A 20062-nucleotide genomic window follows, 5' to 3' on the forward strand; every position below is an offset into this window, starting at 1 on the left:
GTTATTTTAGTTTAAATTGATCTATCTTGTTCCCCGCCAGAAGACAAATCTGTTCGGGCGTCGCTGGAACATCTGCAAAACAATAACAGAATTTCAGAGTAATGATTGTATGGTAACCTATTTTTTATGATTTGGACTTACCGATTGGATACCATTCGGCGGACAGTCCAGCCTGCTTGCGTGCCGAATTGAGTGCCATTCGTAAGGCAAACAGCAGCGACACCGTCATATTAAGCGCCGGTTCGCCGGTCGTCTTTGAACGCAGCACAAAGTTTTCGTTGTGCGTTTTCTGCAAAAATTTCACCCGAAAGTCGACCGGAATATCCTTCGCTCCCGGGGGTTTATAGTTCCACGAGCGGTTCGTCAGCAGCTGACCCGACTCGTCGGCGTAAACGAGTTGCTCGGTGAAGTATAGCCCGATGCCCATCACGAACGCGCCCTCGATCTGCCCGATGTCGATACCCGGACTGATGCTCTCGCCGACATCTTCCAGCAGGTCGACGCGTCGTATCTGTACGTTCCCGGTGAGGATGTCAACTTCGACCTCGGCGCACGTTAGTCCCCACACGACGTAGTGCTCCATCTCTTTCACGTTGTACTGGTAGAGGGCGCAAAGATCCACGTGTTGTTGGTGGCAAAGCTGCGTGATCGTTTCCCAGGATGCGGCTGGATTCTGCTCCCTCACCGGTTCGATGCGTTTGCGTAGGAGTTCGCAGGCTTGCTTGACGGCGTAGCAGGCGGCATCGCTGGTCATGCTGCCCCCGGACACGATTGCATTCGGTGAGGTTATATTAGCCATTGCCTTCACCTTGATCATGTGCATCGGAATACCGAGAGTGCGGGCGGCCACTTGGGTTACCTTGGTGTTCACACCCTGCCCCATGTCAATACCCCCGGTGGTAATGGCAACGGTTCCATCGGCATGATACACCGACACAAGAGCGTGCAAAGACCCCACGAAGTACTGCGGATATCTCATCGGTACGATAGCGATTCCACGCTTGAGCCAGCGGTTAGTTTCGTTGAATTGTTCGATTTCAACCCGTCGCACCTCATATTCAACATCCTTGGCAAACATTGGTAGCAGCTCTCGGATCTTGCTATCTTCCGGCAGGTTCTGCATTCGCACTTCCAACGGGTCCAAACCGAGCTGGTGCGCAATGTGTTCCATAAAGTTCTCCGCCATACTGATGCCCTCGTTCGTTCCGGGACCCCGGCAGTAGGTAGAGCTGGGTGAATCCGTCAGCACACTGTGGCCCAACACCTTCCAGGCGCTCGTGTCGTAACAGTTGCGGTAGAACAGGAACGTCACCTTCTCAACCGGTTCGTTCAAGCTGCAGCCGGAATCCTGGTAGAACTTGTTCAACAACCGCTGCACCTTTCCGCGACCGTCCACCTCAACCTCGTACGTGCTCGAACAAGCGGACCGTTTACCGATGGCCGCCATATTGTCCTCCAGCGATAGTATCAGCCGCACCGGACGCTGGGTAAAGTGCGCCGCAATGGCACACGCACATGCCACCTGCGATGCGCGCGATATTTTCGACCCGAAAGCACCGCCCAAACGGCGGATGCGGAAGTTTAGACTGTTCTCTGGCACCAGCAGGGCGCGTGCAATCGCTATCTGACAAATGTCGACCCACTGCGTCGAGCTGTACACGTCCATACCGTCCTCGACCGGTACGCACACGCACTGTTGCGTTTCCATGGAGAGATGATACTGGCTGGGAAGATCAAAGCTTCCTTCGATTCGAACCGATCCGGCACCGGTTTCGTACCGTTCACCGATTTGTACTTCGTCACTCGGATGGATGCGTTCGCTGCTGCCCAGCCTCATTACGTCCCTCACGCTCGGTAGGATCGGTTTGCCATCCGAGGGTCCGTACTCCACCGCAACCAACCGTGCTGCGCGATATGCCTCGTCGAACGTTTCGGCTAGTACAATTCCTACCGGTTGGCCGTTGTATAACACCCGTTCGCTACAGAATATTTCCTCCACGTGCGTGTTTCCCAGTTCCGTTGGCATGAAGTTGTTTGTCCCCGGGATATCTTTGGCGGAGAAGAAAGCCACCACACCGGGCCTAGACAGGGCTGCCGTGGCATCTATTCCAACGATACTGGTACGCGGTTTTGTCGCCAGTACCAGCGCTCCGAACAGTTGCTGCGGTAGATTCGGTATGTCGTCCGTGTAGTCCGCCTCGCCGGCCGTTTGAGCGAGTCCTTCCACCTTAGGGATGTGCTTGGTCATGGGCCAATTTTCCTGCACCGTATCGAACGTTTGCTCGCCTTTAGAAAGCAGCCTTTCTCCCGCCTCTGACCCGGACGAATAGAATCGATCGATCGATACGTTCCTCTCGCCAGCAATGCTAAGTACGGCGCGGTAGAAAAGTGTCAAGGCGAGCTGTTTACGATACTCTGCGGATGCCTCCGGTGGGGATTCGGTAGGTACGATCGTGTAGCTTAAAATGGTCAGCGCTTCCTGGAGCACGGATTCCTCGAAGATATCCTTTCCGACGAGGAAGCTTTCCAGTTGTACCGCGTGGGTAAAACCGGCTGTTATGCCACCGTAGCAAACCGATGCCGTTCGAATCGATGATCCCTGCCACTGCAGAAGAATAGCAGCATTTACGTAGGCGTGCGCATTTTGTGCGCGTGGCATGATTTTGAACGTACGTAGGGAGTACTCCCGAGGATCGAGCGGGTATAGCAACACGTTCAGGATGATCCGCTTGTGCATGTTCATCGATAAGTACTCCTCTACCGTGACGACTTTTGTGGACGTGGTTGAGGTGGCTGAAAGTGGGATTTTGATAGTCGTAGTACCGGTTCCTACCAAATTGTTTTCCTCACACTTACCGATAGTCAAACAGGCACCGACACCCTCCAACAGCAGATACACATCGGACGGGAACTCTCGGTGTCCGTGCTTGATGCTTAGGTTCCCCGCAATCGTTCCGACGTTGCGCACCGGCACGTTGGCGATCAGGTCGAGATGTTTGACAATTTCGCGACAGTACTCGTACCCGCTCGTCACACTCACCTCCTCCAGGATGGCCATCAGCTCGGTCAGTGTAACGTTCGCGCCGATTGTGAGGGCTTCGTTGAAATAATTCACACGCAGATCGGCCACCGAACTGATGTCGATAAAAACTTCCAGATCGTTTGGACGACGATAAACACCTGTGGAAAAAATGTGAACGAGTTAATTTCGATTTAATTAACCCGCACATTGCAGCGCAAGGCATACCTGTAGCAGTGTTGCCAGCCACGAGCATGTACGATTGCGTATCGACAAGCTTGTCGAAGATCCGGAAGATCATTTGCACGTTTTCGACTTTGTACCACTCGCGTCCACCGGGAAACGAGAGGTGGACCTCGTTGGCCATCTCACCCCGGGCCACTGTCGTCGCACAGCTACCGGTGCATGGCCCTTTGCTCTTGGGGCAAATTTTTGGCATCTCCTCGATGTCCTGACAGACCGCCAGTAGCTTCTCATCCGCGTCCACTGCCAGCGATTTGAACGCGTCCAGGATCGGCCGGTAGCCGGTGCAGCGGCAAATGTTCCCGCCGAACGCATTCTCAACCTCCCGCATGGTGACATTCCCCTGGCGCGCCTGCAGCAAGCTGTACATGTTCATCACCATGCCGGGTGAACAGAAGCCACACTGCGTTCCGTTGAAGTGTGCCAACCGTTGCTGGGCCGGGTGGTAACCGTTCAGTTTATTACCGATTCCTTCGATCGTCAAGATATCAAGCCCATTACAGGAAAACAGCGGGAAGAGACACTGTAAGGGGAAACAAGAACAAAGATCATTGAACGTCGACACGTCGAGGGCCTACGTCGATCGATCATACCGAATTAACCGCAAGCGATATAATCTCCTTCGTGACGGGATGCTGCCCGCTAATGTTGACGATGCATGCCCCACAGCCACCCTCGCGGCACATGAACTTGGTCCCCTTGAGCTGCACATGGTAGCGTAGAAAAGTTCCCAGCGAGGTGTCAATAGGGACGGTGCCACTGTTTGCTGTTTGGTGGGAGTAGGAAAAGAATGGGATCACATATCAATATTAAAAGAGCTTTTGGTCCAGTAGATAAATATTTGCTCGGCGACCGGGTATACACATTCACTTGACACTCCATCGCCGTGGGAAGCAATCTATCACTGATAATAATGCTATCTACCCGACGATCTATCGCGCATAGATAAGATCCAGGCCGGTGTACAGCCACCCATACAGGGAACAATCGAACGGAAAATAGCCAATCGTACCTTTAAACACTTTCCCGTTGATTGTAAACACTATCTGCATGATGTGGCCTTTAGTTCTAATTCTTCTAACGCTTTAGGAATGCTTCAATGTTAGACGTCTCTCACTGTTTGATTTCTATTCCTCTCTATCTCCCTATCTCGCGGTCAGCTCGCCTAAAGATTCTTCAAGCCTTATGGAAACAAACACAATCGAACCGGACCAACCGCGAGCTGGCGAGAGACTAAAATGCGCGTGATCGCTGCCCGCGGCGATTCTTTTTTATATAGCGCGTTCGTTCGCGCTTATCACTTGCGTTTGCGACTCGTCCCGCCTCACACCCGTCGTTTCCCTTCCACCCGTGGTCAATTCAATTGTGCGTACTACGCGCCAGTGTTGCCAGTAGCGATGTGTTGTGATCGACGATATTTACTCCACGTGGGCTGAATTTAAATCATCGGGCGTTTTGCCCGCTACCAAAAAAGGGTAAACCGGTTTACCATGCTAAGCAATTTTAATAATTTGTAGCGTCTAGCATGAAGTTTTGCTTCGTTTTAGCTCGTAGACAATATTGGAGATTCTTAGGTCAGATAATGCACCGGTGTACACAATAGGAAGCGTGTGCGATATCGATAAAATGTATCTATACTATCTCGTTTTCCTTAATCCAGATGCATTTCGGTATCTTTTTACCGGTTTGTTAAACCTCTAACCCCTTGTCTCAGAAGAGTTCGACCGTTGTTACGACAGGGAATCAAAATTTTTAATGTTCGCTCATGGAGATTAGATTGTAAAATCCTACAATATTCTGCAGAGCATCTTCCTCACTTTCGAATATACCCAATGTAAAAGCATATAAGGACAACTTGGTACCTCTACAAGTCATAGTATAAGCAGTAAACTGCATCTTGCTTGAAGGCGATGCATTTTAGCTTGCTTTCTTCTCATTGGACTTCTTATAGGACTTCTAAGTTTCTTATAGGGCGGAGTGGGCAGGAATATGGCGATCTCTGACGTTTCGCTTGTTTCTAATCTGTTTACTTTGTGATAAGCAGTTGCAGGGAGGACCTGTGAAAAAGTGTTGTGGTGTAGTGTAAGATAACAAACTATTGTTTCTTATTGTTTGGTTTTATTCAATGTGGAACCAATTCAATTTCGATCATATCGTTTAAACATCTCCAACAGAGAGTGGCTATAAATAGACAAGTGTGAAAGGTCGGTCAATTAAATATCCATCAATTAAACGGCGGATGATGATGTTGTCTGCTTTGTGTACAACTATTGCTTTCTTTGCTAGAGTTAAATGAAAAGCCCAACGGTTTGTTTAACACAGTTTATTTCATGCGGGGATATAATAATAACAACCATGACTACATTCTAGTTTCCCAAAAAAAGAAAAAAAAGGAATAAAAACTGGGTTTCCCCAAATCCCAAAGTGGAATTAGTTCAACAAATACTGCTCTACAGCGTTACCCGCCGTCAGATACACCTGATCCGGCGTCGAGGGAGCTCCCAGTGGGACCCATTCGTTCGGCAAACCGGCATCCTTGCGGGCCGCCAGAACGGCGTTGCGCAGTGCACACAAAACCGAGATGGTCATATTCATGGCCGGTTCGCCGGTCGCCTTCGAGCGAAGTACCCCCGCGGCGTTGGTGCTCTTCTGCAGGAAGCGAATGCGGAAGTCCACCGGAATGTCCTTGGCACCGGGCGGTTTGTAGGTCCAGGTGCGGTTAGTCAGTAGGGCACCCGTTTCCGGATCGAAGATCAACGCTTCGGTCAGGTAGTATCCAACGCCCATAATGAACGCACCCTCGACCTGGCCGATGTCGATACCGGGGCTAAGACTTTCACCAGTGTCCTCGAGGATGTCAACACGGAGCAGCTGTACGTTGCCGGTAAGGACATCGATCTCCAGCTCGGTACAGGTGAGTCCCCAGATGATGTATGCCTGCAAATCTTCCGCCTTGTACATGTACGTCGCGCAGAGGTCGACATTCTTGTAGTAGCTGTTTTCCACAATCGTTTCCCAAGAGGCGTCCTTCATCGCTTCCCGGATGGGCTTCATACGCTCGAGCAGGATCTCACACGCTTTCTTGACCGCCTAGAGAATATTATTCATGAATTTATTAGTTTCTTTGTACAACCGATTCAAGTATCCTGGAAAATACTCACAAATGAAACGGTCTCACTGGTCATACTTCCACCAGTGCAGATGGCGTTAGGTGAAGTCATATTAGCCGATGGCTTAATGCTGATCTTCTCCATTGGGATACCGAGAATGTACGCAGCCACCTGGGCCACCTTCGTGTTCATACCTTGGCCCATCTCGATGCCACCGTGCGTAATGACAACGCTGCCGTCCGTATGATAGACCGAAACCAGTGCGTGGATCGACCCGAAGTACCCCAAGGGGTAACGCATTGGCGTAATGGCAATACCGCGCTTTCTCCAGCGATTCGCACGGTTGAACTCATCGACCTGCTTGCGGCGTGCGTCATACTCCACATCGGCCCGGAACTGTGGCATCAGCTCGCGCATCTTTAAGTCTTCCGGCATGTTGACCATACGCACATCGAGCGGATCCAGCCCGGTCGCGTGGGCCACATGTTCCATAATGGTCTCCACCATGGCGATACCTTCGGTAGTTCCAGGTGCCCGGCACCAGGTGTTGCTGGCCGCGTCGGTAACGGCCGCCTTGGCTACCGTCTTCCAGGCACTGTTATCGTAGCAATTGCGGAAGAACTCGGCACAATGACCCATCGACTCGTTTAGGCACGAACCGAAATCGTGGACATACTCGTTGAAGAGCTTGGTTATTTTGCCGTTCTTTTCGACGTCCACTTCATAGTTCGAGAAGACACCGTAACGCTTGCCGATTGCCTCCATGTTGGCCTCGAGCGTCATCACCAGACGCACCGGGCGTTGGGTCTTGTGAGCGGCAAGGGCCGCTGCACACGCAACCAAAGTAGCACGGGTTCCCTTCGACCCGTATCCTCCACCCAACCGACGTACGTACAAATTCAGGCTGTTCTCCGGAACCTTCAGCATCTTGGAGATGGCAATCTGCGTGAAGTCGATCCACTGCGTGGCCGAATACACATCCATTCCGTCCTCGATCGGAATGCAGACGGACGTCTGCGTCTCCATGGTGTAGTGGTATTGGCCTCCAATCTCGAAAGAACCCTTTACCTTCACGGGTCCAACTGGGGCGGCCTCAAACGCATCACCTAGTGTACTGTACGGCATGTCGTGTAAACGCTCCGTGACGTTATCCCGCAGAACGGCCCTCACGGTTGGATAGCGTACCGTGTTGGTTTTTTCATAATCTACCTTCACCAGCTTGCTGGCACGGTTGGCCAAGTTGAAGGTATCCGCAACAACCAACCCGAGTGGTTGACCGTGGTACAATGCCTTCTCACTGCAGAAGATTTCCTCATCGTGCGGGCCCATGAAACCCTTGAAGTTCATGAAATTGTTTTCCCCGGGAATGTCTTTCGCGGAATAGAAGCCGACCACGCCCGGAATTTTCTATAAGTAGAGAAACACTTTGATGAAATCGTTTCCAGAGAAACGGAACCTATCCTTGAAACGTATCTCACCAATGCCTCCGATGGATCAATCTTGACGATCTTCGCCTGCGCCTCGGTGGACAGCACAAAGGCGGCGTACAGTTCGTTGGGGAAAACGGGCAAATCGTTGGCGTACTTTGCCTCGCCGGAAGTTTGTAGCATACCTTCAATCTTCGGAATATCCTTATTCAATGGCCAGTTCTCCTTGTTCGTATCGAACGACTGCGTTCCAGAGGAAAGCGGGCGCTCCAAGACCGTTCCACCGGACTGGTATTCCGCCTTAACCGGTGCCTTCAAGGTAGGTGCGATGTTAAGCACAAACTTGTAGAACAGCGATAGTGCCAGATTCTTGCGGTACTCGGGTGACGCATCGGGCAACACCCAGTCGGGATTTAACTCATCCTTGAGCGCATTCAAGGCACCCTGGACTGTGTCGTTGGTTAGCAGATTTTTACCAACCAAGAATGCCTCGGTCTTCGCCGCGTGGGTGAACTGAGGGTTGATTCCTCCGAAGCAGATGTTGCTCGATACGATGGAGGAACCGTTGAGCTTCAGCAGGAATGCACCATTGACGTACGCATGGGCATTTTGTGCCCGGGGCATGATCTTGAACGTACGATAGATGTACACCGATGGGTCAAGAGGAGGCAGAATGACGTTCAGCAGCACCTTTTTGTTCATGTTCAACGTAGCATACTCGGATGGACGAACTGTTGACGTTTTACCATGCGCCCCCACTGTAAAGAAAGGGGTTATTAAGTTTGTCATCTAGTTTTTTTTAGTACGGCAACCATACTTACAGATGGTCAACTTTGCGTCAGCTGCCTCGAGGATTAGGTACAAATCGGAAGGAAACTCGTTATGCTGGTTCTTGATGCTCAGATTTCCTGCGATGGTACCGGTGTTACGCACGGGCACGTTCGCGATCAGGTCAATGTGCTTGATCAAATGATCCAGGTAGCCAAATTGGTTATTTTGCTTGGCCGTTGTGCCGAGCAGTTCCATAAGCTCGGTAAGCGAAGTGCCCGCACCAACGGTGAGCGAACCTCCCACGGAATTGGCCCTCAGCTCTTGAACGGCGTTGATGTCGATAAACACCTGAATCCCATCGTTACGGCGATACACTCCGTGAGCCGTATTACCACCGACCAGCGTGTACGGCCGATCACCGATGCTTTCAAAGATGGCAAAGATATCGCTCACATTGTACACCTTATGCCACTCTCTGTTCTCATCGAAGTTTAGATGGAGACCCTTCTTCTGGTTGATCTTTCCTGCCGCGGAACACTTGCCGGCACAGGCGGATCCCGTCTTCGGGCAGATCTTCGTAAGATCCTCGATATCTTGGCACTTCGCCTTCAGCTTCGGATCGGCATCAGCGGCCAACGCCTTGAACGCGTCCAGAATCGGCCGATAACCGGTGCAGCGGCAGATATTACCTCCGAACGAGTTCTCAATCTCCTCCATGGTCACCTTGCCCTTCTTGGCCTCCAGCAGACTGTACATGTTCATCACCATACCGGGTGAACAGTAGCCGCACTGAGTTCCATTGAAGTGCGCCAGAATCTTCTGCGTGGGATGATAGCCATTCTGCTTGTCCCCGATGCCCTCGACTGTCGTCACGTCCATACCGTGACAGGCGAGCACGGGGAACAGACACTGAAACCGAGTTGCCATCATCCAATTATATAATATCTTCCTTTTTTAGATAGCGTTCCGTGAGCCAGTAGTTTGCTTACCGAGTTGACAGCATACGAGAACACATCCCCCGTCACCGGATGGACGCCGCTGAGATTGACGACGCAGGCACCACATCCTCCCTCCAGGCACATGAACTTGGTGCCGCTCAGATGGGCATGGTTCCGGATAAAGGTATTCAACGAGGTGTCCACGGGAACACTCTTTGCGTTGACTGAAAATTACCGATCGGGAGTGGAGATAAATATTTTTGCGACTTTGCGACTCTTAATCACCATTTGTTTCAATTCCTACGGGCACTCTTATCTAATGTCTGACATTATACTATCGAAGGTATTGTACCTACTTTGATAAGGTTTTGAGTTGATGGAAAAAATCACCTCCATGACGTCTTTTGGGGTACTTCTAATTTTGTCCTACACCAAAACGATTATTTCACAACACTCTGCAACTGGATATTGGGGGAAATTGGTGACTTCTTGGGGAACTTTTTGTTAAGGTCTGTATTCTAAATCTGACCACTTGAAAAGGTTGAGTATGATTTGTTTTAAAGAGTATTTCAAATGGTTTAAAATATTTCTATTGTTTTAGAGCACTTCACAGAAGAACAGACTAGCTGCAAAAAGGACTACTAGATTGGATGAAAAACTGTGGAAACAAATGCGCGAAAATCAACAAACAGCACTGGAGTATTAGGCCACCACGATACGCTCACTACGACTGATCGTCAGCGAGTGAAGAGCGTGCTGCCGCGAATGTGCATGTTTGTTAGAATCTAAAATTGCGCGACCATTATCTGGACTCGCAAAAGTGCTCCGTCACCTTGGCCAATTAATGGGTGGAGTATGCGTGTGGCATGATGCCATCCGCAAACGTCCGGGTGTCGCTTGTTTAGGTGAACATCTATTTTATCTATCCACCTATGCCGAGGGTCCACGACCGGTGCTGGTGTGACTTCCCCCGGGAGATTTGCTACTGATTGTTTCCCCTGGTGTTGGCGGACCCGGTGTCCACACTATGTTTGTGGGTGTGTGCGACCATTTTGACCGCTGACTCCGGTGACGGGCAAATAGACGGATCGATAACTGATGGGAAAGCTGATACAAGATTGTTTGACTGTTTCAGCTGTTGACCGAGTCATTGAGGAACGAGTGCATCGTAATGGTTATGAAACATTTATTGAACTACACTCAATGTGGAATGTTCTTGAACACGTAGAAATCAATTCACGAGTGCAAGTTTAGAAATATGGTAAACGCGTTGATTCGTGGTTGTATAGCCCATGTGTATTGAAACACAAGTAGGAGCAATTGTTCGATGCTGCGAAATATGCATGTGTACACTGTACTACATGTCTAAATATTTACGTTTACGTTACGTAAATGAAACAATAAATATTTAGCCACTATACATTTATTTGGAATACCTCAGCCAGTGGAAAACTTTGCATGTTTTTTCAATTGATTTTAAACTCACCGCAATACTCTTTTCGGTTGATCGTGAAGAAGATCTCCAGCTGAACCATTGTAAACGTGCTATGTGATATTATATTGTATAACTGCGGAATCTAGAAACACTCCCGCACTGTCTGCCAAAATTGGCCAAACGTTTTGGATCGCTGTCCACACAAAAACTAATGCACAAGGTCGCAACCGATCTTCTCGCGGTTTAATTTTTTTTAATGTTCACAAGCCCGCGAACTAAACACTCCCGTCACTGACATGTGGCGGTGGTTGTGAGAATGCGCCAACAACGCGACCAACCAGAATCTGTTAATAAAAAATGCGCGCCCACCAAAGTAACCACAATCGCGTTGCCTGAAAACGCTTCGACTTTCGGATTCATGATTAACAAAAAAAAAAATCAACACTGTACGAGAGAGGGTTGAATAGCACTCGCCGGTAAGGAAAAAAAAAACAGATCGCTCATTGTAAGCGGTGGAACCAATACCAACGCCACGTGCTGCGATGTTTCGGCGTGCCGGCAAAAAAGTTCCCCAACCCCGAACATGTGATTGTGATGCGTCCGCGAACCGCGCCGGTAGGATGATTAGATACGCATGTTCCGTTTGCGTTTTAGCTTGCCTAGCGTCTATTTTTGGCCTGACGTCATACAGTGTTGTACGTAAGTTGTGTTGCGGCTGATTTCTATGAAGTCTGTATTTGTTACTGGCCATTTTTACGGCAAGATATAACAGCTTCTATTAAGTTATCAAAAGTTTATCAAATAAACCACTTAGTATTTACTGTGCACCTTTTATTTACTATGGAGGGTTAACGTTAGGGAAATTTACATTTCCTACAAGTTTCCTCCCTCGAACTGTAATCGATTGAAAAAGGGAAATTACATTTTCTTTCGAAAAGGTTATCTGACCATCCCCTAAACCCCTCGAGACATATACGACTACTGTAAATGTTTACATTTTTCGTGTATTATTGACCACCAAAGCTTTTACCATAATGAAACGATTATTGATCCCATAAATTTCAAACGTGCCCCACAATTCGGCAACATTCGTCGACATGGAACGGAGCAGAACGGAATCAACACGCCCCATTTGACTGTAAGGGAAGGATCGGACTTGGTTCGGGATGTTTAGTTTGGATCCGGGTGGCGATAGTTTAAGGTTTAGTTAGTCGATAGAATTTTGTGTGGTGTCGGAATGCAGGTTCTAAGTGTCGGCAGTCCAATAACAAAAGCATGAATTTTTCTGGTATATAGCTACATGTCTCAGGGAAAGCCAGAAATCATCGGTAGCAGGGAAATGGCTTACTTGAATTAGTCTCGTTTATTTTCTCCTAATTATCGAATCTTTAGTAAATCAATTAACCTTCTTTCGGTTAATTTTCTTCGGTTTGTTTGCAAACAAACGAGCAACGATTTTCTTCACACAAAATGTTATAGAAATAAGCACTAGAGTCACAATGCCTGCGATGAAGGCGTAGACATCCAAATTGTTGTACTCAAAAAAGTTGAGGTCCTGGGCTGCAGAGATCAGATGCTTGGCGCCGTCATGCCGCAGTACATACTCAATCCAAAACCGGGCAAGCTCCATCGGTGGTAGCGGTTGGTCACGGAACAGCCGAGAAATGAGTTTTATATTCGAAGCGAATCTAGAACCGAAGGAATGAGTGTTTGATATTGTGTAAATGTGTTTATAAGGATAATTTTTACTATAAAAACCTACTTGTCATTACTTAACACCTCGTTGACTGCTTTACTAAAAATAGCTTCATTTAGTTCCGTATAGGTTACTCCAATGCCCCAGCCAGACTGTTCTGCGCGAGCCATGTTTAACAGCTGATCTCCAAAGATCGGTATGCCGACGATCGGAACTCCATGGTAGATCGACTCGGTGCAGCTCAGCAAACCACCGTGGGTGATGAAAAGTTTCACGTTCGGATGGGCAAGAATGTCATCCTGTGGGAACCATTTTCCAAGCAGGAACTTGCCCTTATCCAGAACGAGCGTATCGTCATCCCATTTCCAGATGATGTTTTGCTTTACGGCAGATAGTACCTTGATGATATCGTCCCGTTTTTGTCGGTCCATTTTGGAGGGCTTTATGTTAGAACCCATCGAGAAGTAGATCACTCCATGCTTAGATTTCTCGACGAAATTCTTGATGTCCTGCAAGAGGATATTTAAGAAAATTAAATCAAATGCGGAGTGCGTTGACGGAAGAATCCAGTTCCATCCGCTTACCTCTGGCAATGGATTAACCTTCCGGTTGACGTGAAACCCTCCAACTTCTATCAAATTGGGCAGATAAGGACGGGGGAAGCTCAGACTAAAGTGACTGTTTACCAATACCAGTGACACCCCATGGCGGCGCATCTCCGCCAAGGAGCGCTTGGCATTAGGGAAGAATTTCCTATAGTACTCCTCGTGAATCGGGTCGAACAGCACGCTCTTCAATATCTCATCGAATCCGGTAAACAGCACGTTGGTGAGCCGTTGACGGAAGTTCATACGACTAGTGAGCCCAATCATTGGATGGGGAATGTACGAGAGCGGCTGAGGGGAACCGATGAGTGAGGTCACCCAGGCCGACGCACCAAACGTGGACATTGCGATGACCGGACAGTTGAAGCGATCGCCAAATCCAAGAAACACTTCATCGAGAAATATTTCCAGCACTAGCAGATCGAACTGCTCGTCGGAATGAAGCAGAGATTGGACGGCGGGCGAGGATAGCGTGGTGTTGGCGATGGCATGCACGAAGTATTGAAGGTTTAGCATTTTCTGCACGATGCTGTTATCGATACGCTCGAACACTTTGTCCATCATATCTGCAAAAGTGATTGGAGAAGCGGTTATCACGGTACAATCGAGGGTTTTTGTCTTTGTAATATACCTTCCAACATTCGGGTGTGTTCAATTTTAACGTGACGAGTGTTTTCAGGTGCATTTGGTAACGCAAAAGGACTGATGACGGTTACCTACAACAAAGCAAACGATAGTTTTTACATAATCTCGTTTATTGAAATAACAGTTTGAAAACATTCAACAATTACCTCGTGACCGTGTAAGGCGAGTTCTTTCATAAGAGTAGACCCAAGAATCCAGTGCGATTTGGACATTGTAGGGAAGATGCCGAGAATTTTCGACCCCTCTACTTGACCGTTGGCCAAGAAAAGGCACAGCAGTATTCCGGCATGAAGCGAATTTCGGCTAACCATGATTGCAAACAAACCAAACTGTCTCGTCGCACAACAAACAATCTGGACCGCGACGCGGTCACCGTCCTACCCAACTGACGGCGACATGCAACATTGCCCCGTTTCCGCAGATTCCTACCCCCGCGAGTCCAGAACTGTCAGCTTTCTCTTGCACACTTTGTCTCCCTTCTCGTTCTAATGATGAATCGGTGTGCTAGGGGAGAAGTCACATCTGCCCTTTCACATCTTCCCTTTCAGTCTGACACATTACAATAGCGGAGCCGATCGTGTAGCATTCCCACACTGCACAGCAACCCGAATGTGTGTTGGTGCACTTTATGTCGGTCAATCATGTAGAGAATAAAAAAGGTCGTCTGTATGAATGCCATCACGCACCAACTGTCAACCGCGACGCGATGAAGTTTTCAGTCTTCGAAACATCCAGCGCCTGAACAGTCGAGTGAAAAAGTGTAAAGTGTTGTTCCTTCAAGAGTGTGTTGAATTTTCAATGTTCATGGCGTCTAAACGGAAGCTAATAGGATCCATCAACAAGTCGGGAACAGTGTCAGCTCATGTGCGATCTGATCCGGGAAACGGATGGGGAGTTCGATCGTCCACGAACGCGTTGGCCGGATCTTAGAATCGGTAAGTAAACAAAGTGGTAGTGCAAAATCATAACCATTTATAACAGCGATTCACTAATTCTATTCCTTAGTTTGTTTCGTTCAACAGAAATAACACCGGAGGAAGAAACCGCCCTTGGGAGAGCAGAATGTTGAAGAAGCGGAGGAATTCTACGAAAAATAAAAATTTCCGCGTTGGCGGCTCGAGCAGAATACAACACCGTCTTCTCCGTCTCATTTGACATCCGAAATGGATTATATAGTTGTGTGCGTGCCGTTATGGTGAAATAGCACGCACACATTCGTAACCTCTGTTTGGCACTAACACCACCACAAAATAACCGATTGAATGTTGCACCCCACCCCCTTTTTTGGTGCAACACTTTGTCTCGTTATGGAGATCGAAAATTAACAAACGAGATGGTAACGATATGATAACGAGACAAAATTCGCCAGTTGGGTACTGAATGGCCCGGTGTGTTTTTTTATGCCTCGTAACGGCGATGATATGCAATATTTGTAGCCATCATCGTGTATTAGGGAGTAAAAGAAGACCGTCTATGAAAGCGGTTGATAATCAGTCTACTGCGATTCCGTAGATGAGTGTGTGTGATAGACTGTGATGATGCATGTGCTGTGTGTGCTATGATGCAATAAAAAGATGCATCCTTTTGCAGATGAGAGCCTTTAAGTTTAACTCGAATTTATTTAAAAACTTAACCGTCCACTAACTCTGTTTCATAATGTTTTTATTTTTATCCATGAACCATCACCATTTATTTTTAAATCATCGAAATAGAATACGAAACATTGAATTAATTCAGTTTAAATTGATCAATTGCATTGGAAGCATTTAGGAAAATTTGTTCCGGTGTCGTAGCCGATCCTAGTGGAATCCAATCATCCGGTTTTCCGGCATCCTTTTGCGCCGAACGTAGCGCATAGCGCAAGGCAAACAGCACCACTACACTCATGGTCAGCGATGGCTCCCCGGTGGCCTTAGATCGTAGCACTCCAGACTTATTGTCGCCCGTTTGCAGAAGCCGAATGCGGAAGTCCACCGGGATGTCCTGTGCACCCGGAGGCTTATAGTTCCACGAACGGTTCGTCAGCAGCGCACCGGTGGTCATGTCGTAAACCAGTGACTCTGTTAGCCAGTACCCGATGCCCATAACGAACGCACCCTCGATCTGTCCGATGTCGATTCCGGGGCTCAAGCTTTCGCCCGTATCCTCGAGGATGTCGACTCGGGTCAGTTGAATGCTACCGGTCAGAAGATCGGTCTCTATCTCGGCGCAGCTCACGCCCCAAATGCTGTAGGGCATTAGATCGGATCCCTTATATTGGAACAACTCACAGAGACCAATGTTTCGTGTGTAGCAGGTCTGTGTAACCGTTTCCCAGGAGGCATTCTTGAGCTCATCCTTGACGGGTTGGATACGGGTGTTGAGAGTTTCGCATGCCTTCTTTACGGCCTGTTTGGATGAATTAAACTCATGATTGTGGAAAGATGGACAGATATGTTGAGGTACATTAACACACAATACTTACATAGCCTACAGCGTCGCTTGCCATGCTACCACCGGTCATCACGCAATTCGGTGAAGCCCGATCAATGGTTGGTTTGACAGCGACCTTTTCCAACGGAACACCCAAAACATAGGCGGCAATCTGTGCCACCTTCGTGTTGATACCTTGTCCCATCTCAATCCCACCGTGTGTGATCGATACGGACCCATCCTTGGCGTAGATAGAAATGAGAACGTGCAATGTGCCAAAGTGTACCATCGGGTAGTGCATAGGGATCATTGCAATGCCCCGCTTGCGCCAACGGTTGTTGGCATTAAAATCGTCGATCAATTGCTTCCGCCTATCAAAGTCCACATCCAGCCGGAACTGGGGCATCATCTGAGGCAGTTTACTTTCCTTCGGCATGTTCGCCAACCGTACCTGCATCGGATCAACGCCAGTAACCCACGCGATGTGCTCCATGATCGTCTCGATCATGGCAACGCCCTCGGTTGTGCCCGGCGCGCGCGTCCAGGTAGTCGATGGAGCATCGGTTAGCACAAAATCCCCTTTGATCTTCCAAGCGCTCGAATTGTACGCCAGTTTGAACGCTTCGGTTGTGAAATCCAGCAAATTATCGTTCCGGGATGAACCAAAGTCTTGCATGAAGTGGTTGGTTAGCTTCAAGACGGTACCCTTTTCGTCCACATCTACATCATAGTTGCCAATGCAGCCGCTTCTCTTGCCCACCGTCGCCATGTTCGACTCGATGTTCAGCACAACCCTTACCGGACGTTTGGTCAGGTGCGCGGCGAGGGCACATGCGCACGCAATCTGGCTTGCGCGTGTCAGTTTTGCGCCGTATGCGCCACCTAGACGTCGGACGGTAAAGTTGAGGCTGTTCTCTGGCACCTTGAGTGCGGCCGCTACCGCCACCTGGCAGAGATCGATCCACTGCGTGGCGGAGTAGATGTCCATGCCATCCTCAATCGGTACGCACACGCAAGTCTGTGGTTCCATCGTGTAATGGTACTGCCCAGCCATTTCGATCGTACCGGAAATGTGCCTGGTTTCAGCCAGGGTCGTAGTTTGATTGCTTTGTTTCGGAGCTATGTGCTCTACGTTCTTCGTAGTGGCTTGTAAGTCCATCCAGGACTTCAAGGTAGGGATTATCCCGGGGATATCAGAACCCCGTTCGTAGATGATCTTCACCTTTTTGGCGGCATCGATCGCTTGGTCGTATCGCTCCGCCACAATCATACCGACTGGTTGGCCGTAAAATAGTACGCGACCGCTGCAAAAAATCTCCTCCACATCCGGGAACGGTATAACCATGCCATCGGCAACGAAACTATTTTTCCCGGGGATGTCCTTGGCAGAGTAAAATGCAACAACTCCGGAGCGTTTCTGGAAATGATAGAAAGAGACAGTACAAACAATCAACAGCTGAGATTCATTGTTTCTTACCAGCGCCTCTGAAGGATCGATTTTCCCGATCATACTGTGCGGCCGTGTCGCTACGACGTATGCACCGTGCAGCTCACCGGGAAAGGGTGGCATATCATTCGTATACTTCGCCTCACCGGATACCTGCGCTAGACCTTCGAGTTTCGGAACGTTTTTCGTTAATGGCCAGTTTTTCTCGATAGTATCAAATGTTTGTTGGCCAGATGACAAAGGACGCTCCAGGCTAGACGCCCCGGATGTAAACCTAGGACTTATGGCGACACCGTTCTCCATCGCTACACTAAGAATGCATTTGTAAAAAAGGGCGATTGCAAGATTCTTTCGATATTCGGATGAAGCATTCTCCAAGCTCGAATTGGGTTGTATCTCCGAGGCGAGCACGTTGAGGGTTTGCTGTAGTGTTCTATCATCGATCAGCCGTTTCCCTGTGAGAAATTGTTCCGTGCGGTTCGCATGGGTAAACTGTGAATCAACCAAAAGATTGGATTACTTTCCTTCAGCTTACGATCGATCATTTGGTAATTTGTAGTGTAACATCACCTTGGGATGAATGCCTCCAAAACAGAGTGTTGCCGAGTTGACGGTGTTTTTGTCGCTATTGAAGTTCAACAGGAAGGCAGCATTAACGTAAGCGTGAGAATTTTGAGCACGTGGTGTCACTTTATACGATCGGAAGACACTCCTGTTGGCAGGGATCAGTGGCAAGGAAATGCCTTTAAGTAGTTTTTTTGTCATGTCGATCTGTGTAAATTCATACGGAGTCTTCTGGTAGGTAAAAATTAGGGAATCGACTGGTGGGAAAATAAACAATTTCAAACACTTAAATAAATGGTACGCTACTAGAGAAATCGCATATTGTAGGGTAAATGCATACTTATCGTCAACTTTGCGCCGACAGCTTCAAGTAGAATGTAAAGATCTGATGTAAAGTCTGGATGTTGATTTTTAGTAATCAGATTCCCCGCGATCGTACCGGTGTTGCGTATAGCGAGGCTTGCCACCAGATTAAGGTGTTTGGCCATCTCTTGGCAGTAGGTAAAGCTGGGTCTCTTACGTGCTACCTTCGATAGGATCTGCATAAACTCTGACAATGTTACGTTCGCACCTATGAAGAGCTCGTTTGAACTCAGGTAATGGCTACGAAGCTCTTCGACAGAGTTGACGTCGATGAAAATTTGTAGGGCATCATTTCGACGATAGACACCTGTCAATAAAAGGATATTACGTTTTTGGGCTATAGCTTACAGAGCTCTCCTTACCATGGGCTGTATTCCCTCCGACAAGCATGTATGGTTTCGATCCAATTGTGCCGAATATCCAAAATATTTCATACACAGTGTATACCCTATGCCACTCTCGATTATCGTCAAACACGATTTGGATGGGACGCACTGGATCGACTTCACAAGCAACAGATGGACACTTTCCAGAGCACGCCGTCTTTGTTTTGGGACAAATCCGAAGCTCCTCAATGTCCAGCAGTTCCTTGTCGGCATCGGAGGTGAGCGACTTGAACGCATCCAGGATCGGCCGGTACCCGGTACAGCGGCAGATGTTACCCCCGAGAGCATTCTCGACCTCTTCCATCGAAACGGAACCCTTCTTCGATTCCATCAAGCAGTACATGGTCATCACCATGCCCGGCGAGCAGTATCCACACTGGCTTCCGTTCATATGCGCCAGTCGCTCCTGGATCGGATGGTAACCGTCCAGCCGGTTGCCCAACGCCTCGACCGTTTTGACATCCATGCCATGGCATGCGTACACAGGAAACAAACACTACAAAGGGACTTGATTAGTAGTCAAATAGAAATGGCCAACCTTCGATGATCCCTTTGACCTACCGAATTCACCGACCACGTTCTAGTCCCCTTCGTGACGGGATGGACTCCGGATACGTTTACGATACACGCGCCACATCCTCCCTCCAGACACATGAACTTTGTTCCGGAGAGATGTGCATAGTTGCGAATAAAAGTATTGAGTGAAGTGTCCACTGGAACAGTGCCAGATTTAGCTGCGAAACGGAGAAGAAGGAATCGAGTAAAACATTTTCGACAGTAAAACGCTCTTTTTATGTGTTACCGGTATAAGATTTGCCGTTGATGTTGAAAATGACGTCGGTAAGAGGTCTTGTATGAAAGAGAAAAGATTATATTTTCGTTGAGCAAGCCATATTGTAGATAGTACACTCATAGTTTTTATAAACTAACGGTAAATAAGTTCTACTAATTTAGGTTTTGGAAACTATGCGACCATATATTATTTGGATGTCTTTATGTTC

At 48.4% G+C, this 20062-nt stretch overlaps 4 protein-coding genes across 5 annotated transcripts; all 4 read right to left on the minus strand.

The window, feature by feature from the left end:
* Nucleotide 1: 1 nt before the first annotated feature.
* LOC131294463 (uncharacterized) lies at nt 2-4314 on the minus strand. Its single transcript, XM_058322510.1, has 6 exons — nt 4275-4314; nt 3856-4028; nt 3248-3785; nt 2857-3180; nt 142-2793; nt 2-72 (listed from the first exon to the last, which is right to left on the minus strand). The coding sequence occupies exons 1-6, from the start codon at nt 4312-4314 to the stop codon at nt 2-4; spliced, it is 3798 nt and encodes a 1265-aa protein (XP_058178493.1).
* Nucleotides 4315-5692: 1378 nt separating this feature from the next.
* Nucleotides 5693-11043, minus strand: LOC131294826 (xanthine dehydrogenase/oxidase-like). Of its 2 annotated transcripts, none has more exons than XM_058322874.1 (6): nt 10995-11043; nt 9560-9732; nt 8621-9479; nt 7851-8557; nt 6424-7779; nt 5693-6352 (listed from the first exon to the last, which is right to left on the minus strand). In XM_058322874.1, exons 1-6 carry the CDS (start codon nt 11041-11043, stop codon nt 5693-5695), a joined length of 3804 nt encoding a protein of 1267 aa, XP_058178857.1. The 2 variants fall into 2 exon arrangements, with proteins under 2 accessions (XP_058178857.1, XP_058178865.1); XM_058322882.1 differs by lacking the exon at nt 10995-11043 and adding an exon at nt 9865-9904.
* A 1296-nt stretch (nt 11044-12339) lies between these two features.
* Nucleotides 12340-14200, minus strand: LOC131294464 (UDP-glycosyltransferase UGT4-like). The gene is made up of 5 exons (XM_058322511.1): nt 14036-14200; nt 13876-13960; nt 13224-13810; nt 12706-13148; nt 12340-12631 (listed from the first exon to the last, which is right to left on the minus strand). The coding sequence occupies exons 1-5, from the start codon at nt 14198-14200 to the stop codon at nt 12340-12342; spliced, it is 1572 nt and encodes a 523-aa protein (XP_058178494.1).
* A 1417-nt stretch (nt 14201-15617) lies between these two features.
* Nucleotides 15618-19903, minus strand: LOC131289060 (uncharacterized). The gene is made up of 8 exons (XM_058318262.1): nt 19864-19903; nt 19623-19795; nt 19038-19557; nt 18653-18982; nt 18319-18569; nt 17779-18240; nt 16354-17718; nt 15618-16277 (listed from the first exon to the last, which is right to left on the minus strand). Exons 2-8 carry the CDS (start codon nt 19713-19715, stop codon nt 15618-15620), a joined length of 3681 nt encoding a protein of 1226 aa, XP_058174245.1. The 5' UTR covers nt 19716-19795; nt 19864-19903.
* Between the last annotated feature and the right edge of the window lie 159 nt (nt 19904-20062).

This window comes from Anopheles ziemanni, chromosome 2 (genome assembly GCF_943734765.1).
Source record: "Anopheles ziemanni chromosome 2, idAnoZiCoDA_A2_x.2, whole genome shotgun sequence".
Lineage (NCBI taxonomy): Eukaryota > Metazoa > Arthropoda > Insecta > Diptera > Culicidae > Anopheles > Anopheles ziemanni.